The following is a 20,775-nucleotide window of genomic DNA, read 5'->3' as shown; positions in this document are numbered from 1 at the left end:
AGCCACCGATTCGCAGCTCGCCTCCTCAGCCCCACTTCCCTGCCGCTGGCTCACTTGCCCCCCCCCCCCCCCCCGCCACTGCCTGCCCGCTCGCCTCCTCAACCACCCTTCCCTGCCACCAGCTCACCTGTTCCCCAGCCGCTGCTCATCCACTCGCCTATTCACCCCCTGTGGGCCGCACAGTGAGCCCACCTACTCACCCCCCGCAGGCCACATGAGGTCCCCGGGCCTCATGTTGTGCAGGCCTGTTCTACGTAATAGCTATTATAGGTCCAGGATTGAATTGCCTGCCTATCCCTGCCCTTCGGCAGGTGTAATTCTTTGTCAAAATTCAACATTTGCAGAGCGGAGGAGGAAATGTTTTCGTGGCAGGCTCTATTTTTTAAAGAGGGAGGGAAGGAAGGAGGAAGGGAAATGGTGATTCAAAGGTGATCAGAGCTTTGCAATTTAAGAATAATTTTCATGGACACAGCTCAATAGGCAGAGAGTAGGTTAGGCAGTGAAAGGCACATGATAAATCATCACGTTAAATGGATATCACTTTTTCTCCTGAATAAGGTTGCCAGTTTTGGTTGGCTATATTCCTGGAGGTTTCATCACATGACATAATCTTTATTAAAGATTAATATTTAATTCCTGGAAACTCCAGGACAATCCTGGAGGTTTGGCAATCCTACTCATGGGGTATGGGTGTATGCAAATGTAGGCCTCAATCCGGCAAATGCTTTAGTGGGAATACTCCCATTCTGAATATTTCTCACATCCATAGGTGTTTGCAGGAGTGGGACCATAGTGTGTGCATTGGATTGCCAGTATTCCAGTGCCCACATATGAATATCACTCTTTGTCACAGGCAGCAGGTGGCCAGAGCTAGAGCACGGCCAGCCCTCACCCCCCAAATCTAGCTGTCCACATGCCTGTCCACCTCAGCCCGTGAAGGGTGTCATGGGGAGAGGGCCCTGCCTGCCTGCTGGATTCCTGGTATGTGGAACTATATTCCTGAGTCCCAGCAGGGGATTCTAGCTGCTGAGCAGTGCTTCTCAAGAAAGTTCATTGCTGGGAGAGAGTCCTAGGGGCAGGGCCGGTGCAAGGATGTTTTATGCCCTAGACGAAACTTCCACCTTGCACCCTCCTTCCCCCTGCGGCGCCACGGCCCTGAGGTGCCCACCCCGCGGCAGCTGCCCCCTCCGCCCTGAGGCACCCTCCCCCGCAGCAGCTCCCCCCCCCCCGAGGCACACCCCCTTGCCCCAGCTCACCCCTGCTCCGCCTCCTCCCTGAGCATGGCGTGGCCGCTTCACTTCTCCCACCTTACAGACTTGCTGCGCCAATCAGTTTAGGCATGCCCCCCCCTTGCTGCAGGCGGCCCTCCCCACGCTCCCCTGCCCCAGCTCCTTCTGCCTAAATGCCAGCGGCGACCGAAGATCTGGCCACCACAGTCACTGCCAAAGAAAATGGCGCCCCCCCAAATCCTAGTGCGCTAGGCGACTGCCTAGGTTGCCTAAATGGTTGCACCAGCCCTGCCTAGGGGAATGGTGGGGCGGGGGGAGGGGAGAATGTGAGTCCTAGGCGGGAAAGGGAGAAGAGTTTTGGGTGAAGGAGGGAGATCCTGAGGCCCTGTGTTTGGAGTGTCGTGGGAAAAAGTCCCTGCCTGTGCACAGATGAGAACCCGCCCTTTTGTATTTGTATTCCCTAAAATTTTCCATTTGCCACAGGCTATGTGATTTAAGCAATGGGAACTGACATAGGGTAGGGAAATCTTGTATTTGTAGAATGCCGGCACAGGTGTAATTGTGCTTCTATTGCTATCAGGTGTATTTGATAAAGTTCACGGATTTTATAGATCTTTCTTTATAGAAAGGCAAATGTTTCCCAATTTGCCAATACAGACTAGAGGAAATGTATATGAGGAAGATAAACCTCACTACTGCTGTGCATTGAAATGATTCAGTCCTTCACAGAGCAAGCATAAAACAATAGGCTTGCTAGCTCAGCTGTCAGAAGTATATTTAGAGTCAAGATTAATTAAAATTGTCCTGACTAGGTAAAAGCAACTAATCTGTGGTATTTGAAGAGCATAGCATGAACTATTTAATGAAAGAATGGAAGAATAATTGTTTGCATTTGGAGCAAAAAAACAACTGAGTTGGTGCAGTGCCACCAAAATGTTCAAAGCATCATGCAGGGATTCAGGGCCTAATTAAGTGTTTAGCCCTTATGGGTTTGATGCAAACATTCACAATCAATCTGAGTTTAAACATATGTCATGCTGCCTGTCTATGGGGTACAGGGATTGAGGTGGAGGCATAAAGGCAACTTTCTGTCACCTCTGTCCTGCTGCCTGTTGGGGGCCAGTTTGCCCTAGCACAAGTTAGAGCAGCCTCAGGGGAGACATAATTTTAGGGGTGCACCAGTGGCCATCCATGTCCTTACCCCTTATATCTACCTGGGTATGTGGAGCAGAGAGGGTGAAGGGGCTGCTGTATGTGAATGACCTCTACTGCTGCAGAATCCCACCCTGCCCATTTAGGGCATCTTAGTTCCCTTTGTACAACCAGAGTGACCCATATGGTATGTTGTGTGAGTGGGGACTGGCCTCTGTATTTGTAAAAATAGGCATAATGGAAAAGAGCTGGCTATTTAAATAGATCATAATTAGGATTAATTAATCTCCCTTCCTAGATGTTCTAAATGCACAGACTGGTGCTCTCATTTGAGAGCTAGGGGAGAGAACCAAGTTTTAGCCTCAGTGTATCTTGACCATTTAATTTGATCATTTAAACAGATAACCTTTTTCTAATGTGGCTGTTTTTAGGGGAAGTGTATCTTTATAGGCAATGTATTTTAATGGGAATTTACTTTGAAGACCTTTAATACATCTGCACTTTTTCATTTATCCTGGGGCGGTGGTATGGCTCTATTAATGAATGATGGCATGGCAGTGTTTGATTTCTTCTCTTGTGCACTGCATTGAAACCTGAGCAGAAAACTTCAAGTTTACTATACGCTGAGAATGTTTTTAGCTTCGTCAATGAAGCAAAGACGGAACTCATCACTTTTCTCAATGGTTCTCTGAGGAAAGGAACTGAAAAACTTCCACCTCTTGATACGGATTATATGTTGATCTAGTAGCAAGAACTGAGAAGTGAGCCATATGATTTATAATGTATAGGGTGGGAAGAGAACATAAGTGATGTTTCTGCCATGGGACCTTCTTCAGGCATTGATTTAAAATAAAAGCAAATAATACAGAACACACAGAGAACTTTTTGGGGACTGTTGCTCTCTCAACAAATATTGGTTCAAACCATTCATTCTAGGAAGGATTAAATGAGAATGAAATAAGCCAAATGACATGCTGGGACAATGGTAAATTGGTCTAGGGTCACCATCTTGTTTTTTTTCCCATTGTTGGTTCTGATTTATCTGGGATAATCCCAGGCTCTGCAAATCTATCTTGCAAAATATTAAAGGGTGCTTAAATAGACTTCAGCACCAATGGAACATCACTGCATCATGACATCAACTTACAACATTGTGATGCAACGTTACATTGATTTATGCCTTGCCAGCAGGAAAGTATCACTCATGACACAAACACTTGTCCCATCTGCTAAATGTTGGGGTTCTTAGGAATTGGCTTGTTTTGACCTTGTTTTGAAATGGGATTAGCTTGATTTTTGGTTTATTGTGAAAGTCTGGGTGCTTATTTACCACATGAAAGTTGGCAACTGTGATTAGCATGACACTCACTAGTAAACAGTAGGGTAATATAGTTCAAATCTGTTATGGCATATATGTTATCAGCCTATATGCATATGTTCTATTCTTTTATTTCCAGTAATATTAAAGGCACAATATCTAAACAAATACTTTACCTCAGTCTTTAATGAGGAGCTTAGGGATAATGATAGGATGACAAATGGAAATGAGGATATGGAGGTAGATATTACCACATCCAAGATAGAAGCCAAACTCCAATGGCTTAATGGGACAAAATCAGAGGGCCCAGATAATCTTCATCCAAGAATATTAAAGGAATTGGCACATGAAATTGCATGCCCATTAGCAAGAATTTTTAATGAATCAGTAAACTCAGGGGTTTTACCGTGCAACTGGAGAATTGCTAACATAGTTCCTATTTTTAAGAAAGGGGAAAAAAGGTGATCTGAGTAACTATAGGCCTGTTAGTTTGACATCTGTAGTATGTAAGGTCGTGGAAAAAATTTTGAAGGAGAAAGTAGTTAAGGACATTGAGGTCCATGGTAATTGGGACAAAATACAACATGGTTTTACAAAAGGTAGATCATGCCAAACCAACCTGATCTTCTTTGAGAAGGTAACAGATTAGATGATCATAATGGTCCCTTCTGACCTTAAAGTCTATGAGTCTGAGGTGACTCTTTCCCTGTGTACCAAATAATGATCACAAAGCCACCGTTTGGTTCTTTCAGATGCTTTTCTTGACCTGTTTGTGAACAATTTGGGCTCCAGTACAAGGAAGACTGTGGGCATCTGCAGGAAACAGTCCTGGAAATACACTGTAAGTGTGGTGCAAAAACAGTTTCTCAAACATCTGTTAAAATATCCTAAAAATAAACATAAATTAAAAAAAAATCTATGTTCACAAAAGTTAGTAAGGCCTAGTGCACAAAACAAAACCTTCTGCCACTGATTGGTTGCAGGCCAACAGTCTGTTTGAAGTAGTTCTTCCCTGAAGCACAGGAGCAGGAAGAAAGTCTCAGGCCCCTCTCCCTTTCCCCTCAATGTGCCACATATGGAGTTCATGCAGCTTCTGGCCTGGAAGTGACTTGATGGCACTTTGACTCCCACCACCCCATGGACTGGGGTTGACTGGAGGATTCACGAACCAGCTCTCCTTGGCCATCCCTGCTCTGACTTCAAAGGTCTGCCACACACTTGTGTGCAGTGGGCCCATAAGGGCTGCCCAACATCCATCCCAACCCTACCCTTCTCCATGCAGAATGTCACCATTCCACTAATCTGAGGTCCTTCACATCCATGCAGAGGGGCACAGGATTTGCTCCATAATGCATACCTAAGTGCCTGCACACATATTTCCCCTGCACTAACACACACAGGGGAGAGGACTTTGCCTGTGCTGCATGCAGGGGTTAGAATTTACTAGAACTGGCTAAAAAAAAGAAAAGGAGTATGAATTTTTTGTGAAAATATCTGCAAAAAAGACTCGGTGGCTCAGGTTTTGTATCACAGTGTAGACATACCCTTATAAGCCGTTTCTAAGACTGATATTGCCTGAGGAAACTCATTATGTAGCTGAATAACATAGCATAATAAAATTACTACAGTGCTGATTGTAGAAATGTAGCTGTCCTGTACAAAATGCTAACCAGTAGAAGGCAGCAGCTGCTCAGCTTTGAATGGCTTGTAATGGTTAGTGATGTATGCTTACAGGCACTAGCAGTCCAGATCCAAGCACTGAATTGTCAAGGTTTCAAATCAAGTTTACAGGAAGTCCAGTGCTCCACATTCTCAGTTCTTTATGGTTCCTCTGTCATAATGTATGTTTCTTCTTTTCTAGGCACAAGTATTTTAGATTTCTCTGTTCAGTAATAGTCAGCATGCTATTATTCTATCACATGTTGGCTGTAGCTTCTCTTCAGATCTTCATCCTCTCAGGGAATTGGGCTCTAGCCAAGAACATCAACTTCTATAATGTGAGACCTCCACTAGACCGTAAGTAGCAAGTTGCGGCTTTCTTGTGTTAGCTGAAACATTAACCTGTGTTCCCAATCAGCTTTTCCATTGTTATCCCTTGTTTATAGGCTGACTCTTAAACATAAAGTGGCTGTCTCTTAGACATTTGGGATCTCCTCTAGAGTTTAAAACAAAACATTCATTTTGGTGCCTCCTATGGTTACTCAGTGTCATTCCTAACATTTGAGATACAGTCTGAATGAAGTTGAACAGAGAAGGAGAGAACTGTTCTCTTTGATTTGTACTTTGATAATAAACCGTTTCAAATTTTGGATGCTTTTATTGCACTTTTATGTCTCAAAATGACTTTATTTTGTAAATGTAAATGTTTGCAATGGACTAGCTGTTTCTATTTGTTGTTCTGCTTTTTTGGTGTGTCCGGTGGGGAGGTAGGTGTATTGAACACTTTTAAAGTTATCACTAAATGAAAGTATGAAAGTTAATAGGAAGTTAAAACCACTGTAGCAGCTGGGAAATCAGCTGTTAGTAATAGCATCACATGTCTGCTTCTTACCTTGCACTCAGATTACCACCCCTGCGCACCCAACTGGATAAGAGTCTCTGTGATGTAAAAGATTAAAGTGGAAAAGTCGTGATGGTTAGCAGGTGGGGTGTTTGATGCCAAGTTGCTTTAAAACTCCTGTATGTGTATATATAAAATGTTATAAAAACACAATTTGAAATCAAACTCACTAATCCCTAATTGACAACTTCTTGCTCAGAGTTGGGGGCAATGACTTGGAGCTGGTTTCAAAGCAGTATCTGCCTCATCTAGGGGAGCAAAAGCTGATTAAATGTAGATTGTGTGACAGTGTACATGTGTGTATACAGAGAGAAGATATGTGTTTCTTCTGTGTTATAATTCTGTATATGTAATGTGCAATGATACACTCTCTCTCCATTTAAACAGCGTTTTGATTGTGAGAGAGAATGAAAAGGCCAGGAAATGTTTTAAAGTTAAGACATGATGATATGAGTACAAGAAGTAAAAGCTTCCATGGTAAGGTATGAAATAGTTCTTATTTACCCAATAGATTGACATGAACTGTATATGCTATTCTTATACACATGTGTATAAATGTGTGTGTGTGTGTGTGTGTGTGTGTGTGTGTGTGTATATATATGCTAATGTTTATATATACGTATTTTTGTCTAATATATGTAAAAGCAAGCACTTATTGTTTGACATTTTAATTTTTGATATTTGCAAACTTAACATACTTATTATATTTTTAAAGCCACTCCATTTCCAAACAGCTTTAAGTGTTTCACCTGTGCAAATGCAGTTGACAATTACAACTGTAACAGATGGGCTGAAGATAAATGGTGTCCTGAAAGTAAGTGTGCCTGTCTTAGGGAGATTCTTTAAGGTATTTAATTTTGTTTTTCCTCTGATTCAACCATCTCTCAGACAGCTAGTTATACAGGATTAAAATACCATCACACTGATGCCCTGGGGATATATTTAGTAGTAATGAGTCTTATGATTTCTTTTGAGATAGATATTCCAGCCATTTGAATATGCTCAGCAATACTACAAATCATGTTGAAGGCTTTGTATATTAGACTTACAGTAGAACCTCAGAGTTATGAACACCTGAGGAATGGAAGTTGTTCATAACTCTGACATGTTCGTAACTGAACAAAACATTACGGTTGTTCTTTCAAAAGTTTTACAACTGAATATTGACTTAATACAGCTTTCAAACTTTACTATGCAGAAGAAAAATGCTGCTTTCCCTTTATTTTTTTCATAGTTTATGTTTAACACAGTACTGTATTTACATTTGTTTTAGCTTTTTGACTCTGTTGCTGCCTGATTGCATACTTCTGGTTCCCAGTGAGGTGTGTGGTTGACCAGTCACTTCGTAACTCTGGTGTTTATAACTCTGAGGTTCTAGGGTAGTATGTATTTGAATGAGTACTGTGTAAAGTGTCTCTTTTTTAGACTAAAGAAGCTGCTCACTAGAGCAGCAGTTTTCAAACTGTGGGTCACGACCCAGAAATGGATCATGGAATGGAAAGGATTGGGTCGCGGCAGCTCTGGTCAGCACAGCCAACCAGCCGTTAAAAGTCCCATCGGTGGGGCTGCCCGGGTGAGGCAGGCTAGTCTCTACCTGTTCCAACACCGCACTGCGCACCAGAAGCGGCTATCAGCAGATCGAGCTCTTAGGTGGGGGGCCATGGAGCTCCACACACTACCTCCACCCTGAGCACCAGCTCCACACTCCCATTGGCTGGGACCAGCCAATGGAAGTTGGAGGGGGCAGTGCCTGTGGGCAAGAGCCATGCAGAGCTGCTTTTGTGCTTCTGCCTAGGAGCTGGGCCTGCTGCTAGCTGCTTCTGGGGTGCACCGCGGTCTGCAGTGCCAGGACAGGCAGAAAGTCTGTCGCTGCACCACTAACCAGGAACCGCTGGAGGTAAGCCCTGGCCCCAACCCCATGCCCCAGTCCACTGGCCCAAAGCCTACATCCCCAGTCCAGAGCCTTGACCCCCCTCCCACAGCCCAACCGCGTGCCCCAGCCCACACCCCAAATCCCTCATCCCCTGGCCCCACCCCAGAGCCTACATCCCCAGTCCAGAACCCTGACCCCCTCCCACAACCCTGCCCCAGCCCAGAGCCCCCTCCCATACCCTGAACCTCTCATTCCTGACCATACCCCCCAGCCTTCACCCCCACACTGCATCCTCTGCCCCCACCCTGAGCCCCTCCCACACCCCAAACCCCTCATCCCCAGTTCCGTTGGGTTGCGGGCATTAACAATTTTCTGCAACTCAGTTGCCAGAAAAAAGTTTGAAAACCACTGCACTGGAGTACGTATAACTAGAAATTCGTTAATGTAACTCGACCATTTTGATGGGTTGGCTAGCTTGTGCTTAGAAGAATTTTTGGGTACTGTAGTCTTAAAGCACAGTCACATTTTTGGGTGGATAAAGGCCTTCTAGTGATGTGTGTGCACTGAGTGGAGAATATAGGATTTGAGATTAAGTATATAGCTGAATTCAGCCCTGTATACATTCTAGATTCAAAATGAATGATCAAAGTGCAGCCCTAGCTGAGACTTCCATTTAATTACTCAAGATAGCTAGTGCAAAACTGACTGTGAAAAGTTACAAACTGATCTCGCTAAACTGGATGGCTGGATAACATAGTGGCAGATGAATTTCAGTGTTAATAAGTGCTAAGTAATACAGAATAGAAAAAGCAATCCAACTATACATAGGTGCTGAAACGAGGGGTGCTGCCACATCTCCTGGCTTGAAGTGGTTTCCATCATATACAGGGTTTACAGTTTGGTTCAATGGCTCTCAGCACCCCCACTACACAAATTGTTCCAGCACCTCTGCAACTATACAGATAAAGTGATGGGGGCCAAATTAGTTGTTGCCACTCAAGAAAGAGATCTTGGAGTCGTCATGGATAGTTCTCTGAAAATATTCACTCAATGTGCCGCGGCAGTCAAAACTAAATGTTAGGAACCATTTGGAAAGGGATAGATATAAAGACAGAAAATATCACAATGCCAATATGTAAATCCACAATATGCCCAAACCTTGAATACTGCATACGGTTCTGGTTGTCGCATCTCAAAAGAGCTGTATTAGAATTGGAAAAGGTACAGAGCAGGACAACAAAAATGATTAGGGGTATGGAACATCTTCCATACAAAGAGAGATTAAAAAGACTGGAACTGCTCAGCTTGTAAAAGAAATAACTAAGAGGGGATAAGAGAGATGTTTATAAAATCATGAATGGTGTGGAGAAAGTGAATAGCAAAGTGTTGTTTATCCCTTCACTTAACACAAGAACAAGGGGTTGCACTATTAAATTAATAGGCAGCAGGTTTGAAACAAACATGAGGAAGTACTTCACACAATCCACAGTCAACCTGTAGAACTCGTTGCCAGGGGATGTTGCGAAGGGCAAAAGTATAACTGTTCAAAAAAGTATTAGGTGAGTTTGTGGAGGATAGGCCAATCATTGGCTATTAGCCAAAATGGCGGGGGCCAGACCCACATGCCCTGGGTATCTCTAAACGTTTGACTGCCAGAAGCTGTCTGGTGATGTGATGGATCACTCGAAAATTGTCTGTTCTGTTCATTCCCTCTGAAGTATCTGGCACTGGCCACTATCGGAAGACAAGATACTGGGCTAGATGGAGTATTAGTCTTGACCCAGTTTGGCCATTCCTATGTTATCCTCCCTCTTTGTAGTTTTATGCCAGATTAATCTAATATGTATCATAAATCTCTATAAACACACTTTTTGGATTCCTGTTTTCCAATCTTTTTGTCTTGTTTTCCTTGTGCTTGTGAAGAAACAAATAGTTTTATTAGATTGTCTTTATACTTCTAGTGTAATGTTGGTCTTGTTTGCATTTCCTCTGAACTTTAGCAATTAACTTATCCAACAATGATACATGGCGGGAAAACAGTTTGCATTGTCAAATGATATTCCCCACTCCAAAGCCAGCTATTGCCTTAGTACTGTCTCCAAGAGTCAGCCGTTCAGGGGTAAAGACCATTTCTTAATTCAGTCCCGCAGTCAAAGCTAAATGTGCTACCAAATCTACCATCAGTCCGAATGTCTTTTGCAAAGTTAACATACGAGCTGAAACAATTACTTCTAATATTGAGTGCAGATTTGTTATTTAGGGATGACTTTATAAAAGACAGCATAAACCTTGCATTAGGCCTTTTATATAGCTAAGCTATAGGCATGCATCATTGCTGCATGTGGTTTCAGATGTGTTGTATGTGAACTCTCAAAATGGAAAGTGTCATGTTTCTGCACTATCAATGGATGCACTAACATTTGGCAGTAAAATCTGAAGATCACATTTGGAAGAGAGAATAGCAGGGACATCTGACACTAGGGAAGGTAATGTAACCCAAAGAGAGGGAACAGGAGGAAAAATGTTGGAAGAGGAGTTGGGGGCTAGGGGCGAGGTGGTGTGGAAGAATGAAATGAAAAAGGTAAAGAAGTTTAAATGGAGGGGGAAAAGAATGAGGAGGGAGTGCAAGAGGGAAAGGAAGAACCAGGAGAGCAGCTGCTAAAACTAGCCAGCTGGAGATGAAGTGTTAGATACATAGTACAAATCTCAATGAGCTTCATAAGTTGCAGTTGAGGGGCCAAATGGCCCATTTAATTTAAGGTCTAACTAATACATCATGACTGTTAAAGGATAATTTTTTTTGGAATATAATGCCATCTTAGTGCTCTAAACCCCACACAATCTCTAACTTTTCTCAGTGAAAGCACTTTACTGTAATTTGTCATTTAGTGAAAACTTTTGAAGTATGTGAAAGAGATCACGCTGCATGAAAATGAACCTGATTTTGATATTATTTCTTAGATACAGAGTACTGCTTGACAGTTCATCATTTCACAAGCCATGGAAGGAGTACATCTGTGACCAAAAAATGTGCTACCAGGGATGAATGCCATTTTGTTGGCTGTCACCCCCACAGAGAGACAGGCCATACAGTAAGCATCAGTTTTTGTAATCGAAAATGTTTGTTTTAAGGCATTCTAAATGTGAGTCATGTTCAGCACTTGTTACTCAAATAACTACTGCTGGAGTGAATAACACCTGCCAAATGAGACTGTCTAATGTTTGTTAGAGCTGGGTCATGAGCAGCCGGAACATGTAGTCAGAGCCGGGGTTCACAATCAGGAGCCAAGGGTCAGCTGGGTCAAAATACTGGGAGATCAGAGGCATAATACAAACTGGAGATCAGAACCACAAGTCAGATGCCATGAGCCAAGCCAGGTCAGGGCACTGGGAAGTCAAGTCAAGGGAGCAGGAGCAGAAGGCACAAGGTACACAGTTCAGAGCATAGTGGATCCCAGTCATTTGAACAGCTTTCTGTTGCTGGTTTAAGTGGGTTGGCTACCCTGGCATGTTAAGGGTGGAGCCTCAAACTGAGGCTGGGCGTCCTGGGTCAGCAATTGTCAGCAGGCTGCCAAGTGGAAGGCTGAAGAGTGGCTTCTCCTGTAAACCCTGTAGATCTGGGTTTGGGGCCCCTGGATCATGAAAATGTTTTAGTAATGGAAGTCAAAGTTCTAGAAGAGGAGCCAGATTAGCACCTCTTCCTATTTTTCTATGAAGAAGTTAAGCTGTAGTCAGGGCCGGCGCTTCCATTTAGGCGACCTAGGCGGTTGCGTAGGGCGCCAGGATTTGGGAGGGCGGCAGACTGCTCTGGTGGACCTCCTGCAGGCGTGCCTGCGGACAGTCCGCTGGTCTCGCGGCTCTGGTGGAGCATCCGCAGGCAGGTCCACCGGAGCCGCGGGACCAGCGGGCCGTCTGCAGGGACGCCTGCGGGAGGTCCACCGGAGCTGCGGGACCAGCAAGCCGGCCCTGCGCCTAGGGCACCAAAATCCCTCGCGCCGCTCCTGGCTGTAGTTTTGAGGGAGGGTCAAATTCTTGAGTCAAATTTAGCTCAATAATGCCATTTTTATGATGATTATAACATCAAGCTACCTTGTAGAGGATCAGAGTTCCAATTCAAACTTGGCCATTCCTTTTCTAGGTGGCAATTGGCTGGCTTAATCATAAAAGAAGTAGTTTCCCTTTGGAGAGGATGCACCTCTTGTAGCTCTATAATGACCTTTCTGGCTAGAGGCAGCCATGTTCAGCTTTATTCAGTCAGAAGGATAATTTCTCCAGTGTAAGTCATGGAAACAAAACAACACTGGATTTAGGCTTGGAACTTGCTATATTTCTTTGGGGAGCAGTGTCAAAAAAGCCCCCTATGTTAAGGGGCTGGTGTAAGCTAAAAGGACCCATGTCTTACAAACCACAAGGGACTGAAACAAAAGCTATATGCCATTGTCACATTTTGTGAAATCCAGACTAGTGAGGGGCTGTGTCACTGCCTGCCCCACAACTTTGGGAGCCTCTCAATGCTTTGCAGGGCCACTCACAAATGGCCTAACAGCATGCAGGTCACACCTGGAGTGTCTGTGTACAGCTACAGCCGTGGTCCAGCAGCCTATCAGCAATACTCCAGTCACACTCTGGCTTCTGCCAGCCTCGGTTACTACTTGCAGGGTGACTCCAACATGCTTCCAGTCCTAAACATTCCCATAAACGTGTTCTGCACTGTCCAGCCCTCTTCTGGACAGTTCAGATATCAAAGGTCCATTGTCCCTGTAAAGGGTCAATATTCAACGGTTTGCTACTTTAACTGGAGTTACCAAACACTCAGTTTAAACACACACTGGATTATTTTAGATAAAAATAAAACAAGTTTATTTACCTACAAAGAGAGTAGTTTTAAGTGAGTACAAGTAATAACCTATTAGTCAGAAATGGTTACAAGAGAAAGAAAATGCTTTCTAGTAGCTAAAACTTAACAAGCTAGACTTGGTTCAAGGTAAAATCCTTACCACATGTTCTCAACAACAGGACTAACCAAATTCTCAGGTCAGGATTTCCCCCCAAAGTCAAGGGGCTGGTTCTTTTGTCATCTTAGGAGAAAGAGAGAGAGAATTTGGGGTGTTTTTGTCCCTCACCTTTATAGTTGAGTCACCCTTTGAAATACGTTTTCCCCGAGGGTTACCCCCTAGATAAAGTTCATTCCAGCTGTGAGAACGGAGACATGGACTCTTGTGGTGAAAGAGGTTCCATGTTGTTCGCTAAATTGCAGATCAATCTGTTCCTGCCCCACTTCACTGCCAAAGAATGGCCACTTGACCAGTGGTTGCCAGTCAACTTTGACATCTGGCTAAAGGCGTCAGCTTGTCATTTGTCTTCGAGAAACCAGTTTACCCCCTCCACAGACTTATCTGGTATACACACTGTAGCAATAATTTCAGCTGATGTTCATAATTGTTAATATTCATGTTTTACACAATAATATTGATCTGTTTATTAGTTTTTAAATGATACCTCACAAGGCATATTTTGCACATAGATTGATACAATAAAGTGTAGGGTGTGAATAGAGAGGTGATTTTGGTCACAACCATTTGTAAGTGGAAAAGAATGTACTACAACGTTTGTTGATATGTCTGATTAACAGGATACCAGACTTTAACGCCATGTCATTCTTATTACCATATTGCTTTTGTCCCATTTCAGTTATGACCTAATTTTAGCATCTGGTAAATTACAAATTTCTAAAATTATAGATTATTACTTCATATAGATGGTATAAACCCATTGATTTCTGGTCCAATTCACTGTAAAAATTAATCTTTATTTTTAAAACTATAGAGTACAGTATAATGTTGAAGAGTTGTGTACTAGTGTGTTATTCATACTGACTGACATAAACAATCATTGCCGTAACTCTTGCTTTTGAAAAGGAAGTATAGCAAACTTTCTAATGTGACAGACCCAGACCAGTTGGGTGCAAGAGTCTGGTGGAAGGCGAATATACTGACCACTGGATGAACAGTTTTCTGTACCCTGAGTGACCAGAGCAGGGGCTGCCCTAGAGCAGTCAGGAACCTCCTAGAACCAATTAAGACAGGCAAACTAATTAAAACACCTGGAGCCAATTAAGAACTTACTAGAATCAATTATGGCAGGCAGGCTAATCAGGACATCTGGTTTAAAAAGGACCTACCATCAGTTAGTGGGGGGCGTGCAAGGAGCAGAGAGTGAGATGGTGTGCTGCTGGAGGACTGAATACAAGCATTATCAGGCTTCAGGAGGAAGGTCCTGCCGTGAGGATAAAGAAGGTGCTGGAAGGAGGCCATGGGGAAGTAGTCCAGGGAGTTTTAGCTGTCATGCAGCTAATACAGGAGATGTTGTAGACAACTGCAATCCACAGGGCCCTGGGCTGGAACCCGGTGAAGAGTGCGGGCCCGGGTTCCTCCCATCCCTTCAACTGCCTATCTGACACAGGAGGAGTTGATCTGGTCTGTGAGACACACCAGAGGGGAAGTTCTAATTTAGAAAGGGATCTGACCTGTTCCCGACCCACTAGGTGGGACAACAGAGACTGCGGAGATTGTTCTCCATTTCCCCCATGCTGGCCAGTGATGAGGTTAGCTGAGTGAACAGCAGGTTTGAGTCTCTAGCAAAAGCTGCCAAACTGAAGGCTGCTGTGAATCTCTGAGGCGAGTAAATCCACCAGAAAGCACAGGACCCACCAAGACAGAGGAACTTTGTCACACTAGGTAAAATGGTTAGAATGTTTTATAACTGGAAGGATATTTTAGAAATCAGTGTCTTAGTAAAATCTTTTAGCAGGATTTTAATAATCTTAGTGTGTAAGATTTCAGATATCATGAGGATAGCAGACAATCTGTATGTTAAATATGAAATGACATATATATGTTGCATTTGATCTGAGCACATACTCCCATTGATGTCAATGAATGTTGATGGATTGAGGGAAATATATGGCCTTTAGGAGCACCAGCCTGTCTTATGCTGCATTTTATCTTGTAAAATATACTATTGTTCCTTTGCATACAGTGCAAACTGCAGTGTGGAAATGGGTACGCTCTGCAACTGCTCAAGTAAGGAACATCAGTTTCAATGTTTCCCCAAATAAACTACTAGTGAAGAAGATGATGAACATTAACAGTTATTCTCTAGCATTGGAAATTTGACAGAAGATGCAAATGCAAAGATCAAAATATGAGATGATGCTGTATAAAAGCTTATGAGGGAAATTAAACATGATCATAATCTATTTTAATTAAAAATGTGTGACTAGAAAACATTCAAAAGGATGTTTGTGCTTAATACATAGGAAGGTGATAATAATGGGATGCTTTCCCTACTTTCTTATATGTTGAGAAATCTGTCAGACATAGCTAAGGGTTAACTATCATCAGATCATGGTAACAGGAGTCCATTAATTACAGTGCATGATAATGAGCTGTGAGAACACTGCCGTGCATGATTTTGCAGCCGTAACTGATAGGCCAACTCAGATCATAGGCTACCAGATGAAAGTAATTACTATTGCTGGTTGGGAATTTTCTGGCAAAATTATTTTGTTTGTTTGTTTGTTTGTTTGTTTTTGGCTAAACATTGATTTTGTGAAAACAAACTATTTGTGGGAAAGGGTCAGTTTCAACAAATCTGATTTCCTAATTTTTTTGGTGGGGGAATGGTTGAAAGGACTTTTCATTTTAAAATACTAGTTAATTTATAGTTTTATTTTTAAAAAGGTCAAAATCTAAATGAAACATTTTGATTGACTGGATTTTAGGTTCACAGATTTTTTTTGAGACATTGACTTTTTGTCAAGATTCAGTGTGGGGGAAAAAAAATTGCAAAATCTTAAACTCTTGTGGGACAGAAAAACAGTTTCCTTCCCAGCAATGGTGATTAGCTTATTTTTTAGTATTAAGTAGGGCTGTTGATTAATCGCAGTTAACTCACGCAATTATCTCAGAAAAATTAATCATGAATAAAAAAATTAATCACGGTTAATCACAGTTTTAATCACACTGTAAGCAATAGTGAAATTTATTAAATATTTTTGGATGTTTTTCTACATTTTCAAATATTCGAAGTTTACAGTGCTTACTTTATATTATTATTTTCATTATTAATATTTGCACTCTAAAATGATAAATGAAAGTATTTTTCAGTTCACCTTATATGAGTACTGTAGTGCAATTTCTTTATCGCGAAAGTGCAACTTACAAATGTAGATTTTTTTTGTTATATAACTGCACACAAAAACAAAACAGTGTAAAACTGTAGAGCCTACAAGTCCACTCGGTCCTACTTCTTGTTTAGCCAATTGCGAAGACAAACAAGCTTATTTACATTTATGGGACATAATGCCCCTGCTTATTATTTACAATGTCACCTGAAAGTGAGAACAGGTGTTCGCATTGCACTTTTGTAGCCGACATTGCAAGGTATTTATATGCCAGATGTGCCATACATTCGTATGCCTCTTTATGCTTTGTCCACCATTCTAGAGGACATACATCAATGCTGATGATGCTTGTTAAAAAAATAATGTGTTAATTACATTTGTGACTGAACTCTTTGGGGGAGAATTGTATGTCTCCTGCTCTGTTTTGCCTGAATTCTGCCGTAAAATTCGTGTTGTAGCAGTCTCAGATAATGACCCAACGCATGTTGTTTGTTTTAAGAACACTTTAACTGCAGATTTGACAAAACGCAAAGAAGGTACCAGTGTGAGATTTCTAAAGATAGCTACAGCACTTGACCCAAGGTTTAAGAATCTCAAGTGCCTTCCAAAATCTGCTAGGGACTAGGTGTGGAGCATGCTTTCAGAAGTAAGTCTTAAAAGAGCAACACTCTGATGCGGAAACTACAGAACCCAAACTACCAAAAAAGAAAATGAACCTTCTGCTGGTGGCATCTGACTCAAATGATGAAAATGAACATGCATTGGTCTGTACTGCTTTGGATCATTATCGAGCAGAACCCGTCATCAGCATGGATGCATATCCTATGGAATAGTGGTTGAAGCATGAAGGGGGCATGTGAATCTTTAGGGCATTTGACATGTAAGTATCTTGTGACACTGGCTACAACAGTGCCATGTGAATGCCTGTTCTCACTTTCAGGTCACATTGTAAACAAGAAGCAGGCAGCATTATCTCCTGCAAATGTAAACAAACTTGTTTATCTGAGCTACTGGCTGAACAAAAAGTAGGACTGAGTTTTACATTTTTATTTTTGAATGCAGGTGTTTTTTACATAATTCTATGTTTGTAAATTCAACTTTCATGATAAACAGATTGCACTAGAGTACTTGCGATGGTGGAATTGAAAAATACTATTTTGTTTGTTTTTTACAGTAAAAATATTTGTAAACAAAAATAAATATAAACTGAACACTGTACACTTTGTATTCTGGTTGTAAATGAAATCAAGATGTTTGAAAATGTAGAAAACATCCAAAAATATTTAAATAAATTGTATTCTATTATTATTTAACAGCATAATTAATCACGATTAATTAAAATTAATTTTTTTAATTGTTTGACAGCCCTAGTAATAACCCTTGCAGTTGAAAGCATATACACTATAAACTTCTGCTGCAGTCACTCCTGTCTACCAATCTCCTTTTTATTAACAGGAATGTGTTTCTTGCTGTGAAGGGATGATCTGCAATGTAGAAATACCAACCAATCACACAAATGCAGTGTTTTCAGTAATGCATGCTCAGAGGAAATCAGATGGCAGCAGGAGGACAATTAGCATTCCGGTGCTTGCATCAGTCATAACAATTATGTTGTTATGATGCAGCTTTCCATGTGCCAAATGTGATTCAGAGGGATAAACTTTATGGGCTCTAACATGAAGCTATAAGAAGAATGTTTCAGTTTGAATAAAGTCACCGTTCCCCTTCAGATTATAGAAGATGGTAGGAAAACATGGACATGGACATCATGAAGTTTGTTGATCATTTATTGAAAATTCTTTTAAAGAGTCTGAAGTATTTAAAAGAAAAAACTGGTGACCAGACATTATAGTAGACTTTAACCAGTTATCTGAATTCTTCATTTGTTGGTGGAAGCATGTATACACTCTGCACATTACTTGAACAAGGAAACTGATTGTCTGTAGGCAGTCAATTGATCAGGTGAGCTAAAGGAGTACTTCTAGATGCAAAAGCTATGCCAAGTTTATCTCAAGAGAAACCACTTTTTTCATAACTTTGAGTATTGACTTGTGTTGAGTCTCTTATCTGCCTTATTGATGAGAAAATGTTACGTTTAAGTTTATCTTTAACATGGTGTCCATGGAGATCTGTACATTTTCCAACAAGGTGTCTAAGAAATAGACAAAAGTACTTTTTTTAAAGTTCAGTTTTGGTCAGAACTTTCATGTCCTATGGAAAAACTGAAAAATATTTTTTAAGTTTTTTTGGTCTCTCCTACTACAACATTGTGATGACACCTCAGATTATAAAATAATGAATTCACAAAAAAAAATTTCTAACAAAAGATGCCCGCTGCTTAGGCTCCTATAAGTCTCTCTTTAGGCATGTAACTAAAAGCAGTCTGATTTTTCAAGAGTGCTGAATACCTGTATCCCATTGTCTTTGATAGGATATGTGGGTGATCAGTTGGATACCTCACCACTTTTATTTAGGAGCCTAACGTTAGGCACACAGCTTTGAAAAGTATGGCCTAGGTTTCTAAATATAATGTTGCCATTCTTACCTTTGTTTTCATAGCTGTATTAGATTTTTTTTAAAAGCCTGGTTTATTGCATATTTTGACTAATGTCACACAACTGACCAGTTGGAAAAATTAGAAATGGTAGAATTTAGATTGCTGTTGCACATTACAAAAAATTCTGTTTTCCTTTGTAGGCCTTGCAATGAACAATGTGTGTGTCGTATTTTATGTGTATTCTTATCCTTCTAGTTCAAGGGCTGGATACTTCAGATTCACTGTCTCTTTCACATGAAGAAGTCAATCCTGAAGACTGATAGAAATTGATTTCACTTATTTTCAGTCAGTATTCGGTCTGATTTGCAAGATACGCCAATGTTGACTATTTTTTTAAATATTTTTGGCTCAGATTCTCTGTCCTTGAAAACTCCCTGATCCTGTGAACCAGCATATGTCAGCCCGGTCCTGAGCACAACCTCAAGGCTCCCAGCAGTCTCTGGGACCTGTGCTGATGGTTATGGGTGGAGGGAAGTTTCAGCCATGCCTCCTTTTTTGCCCAAGCCTGCACTCAGAACCTTCACTTACTGGATCCACTATCCCCTTTGCACTGCAGCATGGTCATGAGTCTGACACATACAGTTTGAACAGAGCACTGTATTGCATTTTTTGTTTCAGAATTTTTTTGGGTACTTTATTTGTGAATTCACAGATGTAACCACTAACAAGTTAGACTTTTTTGATTTCTCATCGTCTTAGTTTTTCAACAAAGCTTTCTGTTTAGTCAGAATTGGTTGAAAAATTGAGGGGGAAAAAGTTGTGAAAATTTTGTCCAAATATTTTTGTGGGATTTTTAATTGAAATTTTCAGTGCAACATAAAGATTTCATCAAAAATTGAATCTCTGAAAATTTTGACCATCTGTAGTTTCAGCCTCTGTGTGTCAAATCTTTTGTATTTCTCTCTAACTTGTTTAAGTACACTTAGTTATTTTAATTTTAAGTGGCAATTGGAAAACCTCCATCGCTGATGTTTTCAAAATTGATGATGATCTACGCCAACAAATATCCAAGAAGGTCTTAGAATGGTGACCCTTTTTCTCCTGTTTTTCCTGTATGCAAATACATGATATGTCTAACATCTATCTCTATGATCTGATGAAGAGGCACTTACGAGAAATAATTTAATTGTAAAAAGTTACAGATGGAAAAGATCATTCACTCCCTTCGCTTTCCAATGCAGGGTTCTTTCCTGCCATCTAAAACTAAATATTTCAAGCAATAGATTTTTGACATCATCTTATGGAAGACTGACTATTCCGAAGTCCAATAGATCAAGCTATAAGGAAGAATTTCCTAGTATTATGCAAAATGTTTCTTTCTTTAAAGGTAATGTCTTTAATGCTTCGTTAGTTGTTATATCAGTCTAGCAGGTAATGATAGCTGTAGCTGAGATCATAGAACGCTTTCTATTTTTAGTTTCTGGTTTTAGGTTTCTGAAACATTCTCTTTTGGGCTGACATTTTCCGGACTTGATTCTCCGCCTGAAGGTGAATTCTTCAATAAAATTAAATCAAAATCTTTTCAATGGTCTTCTGAACTATGAAAGCTTCTTCCTCTTAACCTGCACTCTCCCACTCCTGGCCAGCCCTTCAGGCTGTAGGTGCTCCCTCAAATTCTATTCCTTGGAATGATTTGTGCAGTTGAAAATGACAATATAAGGCTTAACAAGGCTTGTGGCCTTAGATGAGTTTACTGTAAATAGTTTAAGAAGATCTAAAACTTTACATTTGTTTATTCTGCAAATAAGATTCCAAACTACACAACTTGGGAGCAGAGCTAGGATCTTGAAGTACTGGCCAGAAGGTTGGCCATGCTTATGCTACTTTAAGATTTTCTTGAAGTGATAAGATTATCTCCTGTGCATGCGCAGGTGAGGAATGAAATTGACAATAATAAGAGG

General features: G+C 41.2%; 2 protein-coding genes across 3 annotated transcripts in view; both read left to right on the top strand.

Annotated features, from left to right (window-relative positions):
* The first annotated feature begins 4,454 nt into the window (after positions 1 to 4,454).
* On the top strand, positions 4,455 to 20,416 carry LYPD6B (LY6/PLAUR domain containing 6B). 2 transcript variants are annotated; one of them, XR_007776478.1, is made up of 6 exons: positions 4,455 to 4,540; positions 5,561 to 5,715; positions 6,975 to 7,073; positions 11,094 to 11,224; positions 17,773 to 18,279; positions 20,305 to 20,416. XR_007776478.1 is itself a non-coding variant. In XM_050969362.1 (5 exons), the coding sequence occupies exons 2-5, from the start codon at positions 5,601 to 5,603 to the stop codon at positions 17,935 to 17,937; spliced, it is 510 nt and encodes a 169-aa protein (XP_050825319.1). In that variant the 5' UTR covers positions 4,455 to 4,540; positions 5,561 to 5,600; the 3' UTR covers positions 17,938 to 20,416. The 2 variants fall into 2 exon arrangements, 1 of the variants encoding a protein (XP_050825319.1); XM_050969362.1 differs by having other exon boundaries at positions 17,773 to 20,416.
* The window catches only part of LYPD6 (LY6/PLAUR domain containing 6), a 143,681-nt gene continuing 128,567 nt past the window's right edge, over positions 5,662 to 20,775 (top strand). The window contains exons 1-2 of the mRNA XM_050969365.1: positions 5,662 to 5,715; positions 11,094 to 11,224. The gene's annotated coding sequence lies outside the window, so the exon portion shown is untranslated. The remainder of the gene's footprint in view (positions 5,716 to 11,093; positions 11,225 to 20,775) is intronic.

Source organism: Gopherus flavomarginatus, chromosome 10, assembly GCF_025201925.1.
Source record: "Gopherus flavomarginatus isolate rGopFla2 chromosome 10, rGopFla2.mat.asm, whole genome shotgun sequence".
NCBI classification, from domain to species: domain Eukaryota; kingdom Metazoa; phylum Chordata; order Testudines; family Testudinidae; genus Gopherus; species Gopherus flavomarginatus.
This window is presented reverse-complemented; position numbering and strand designations above follow the sequence as displayed.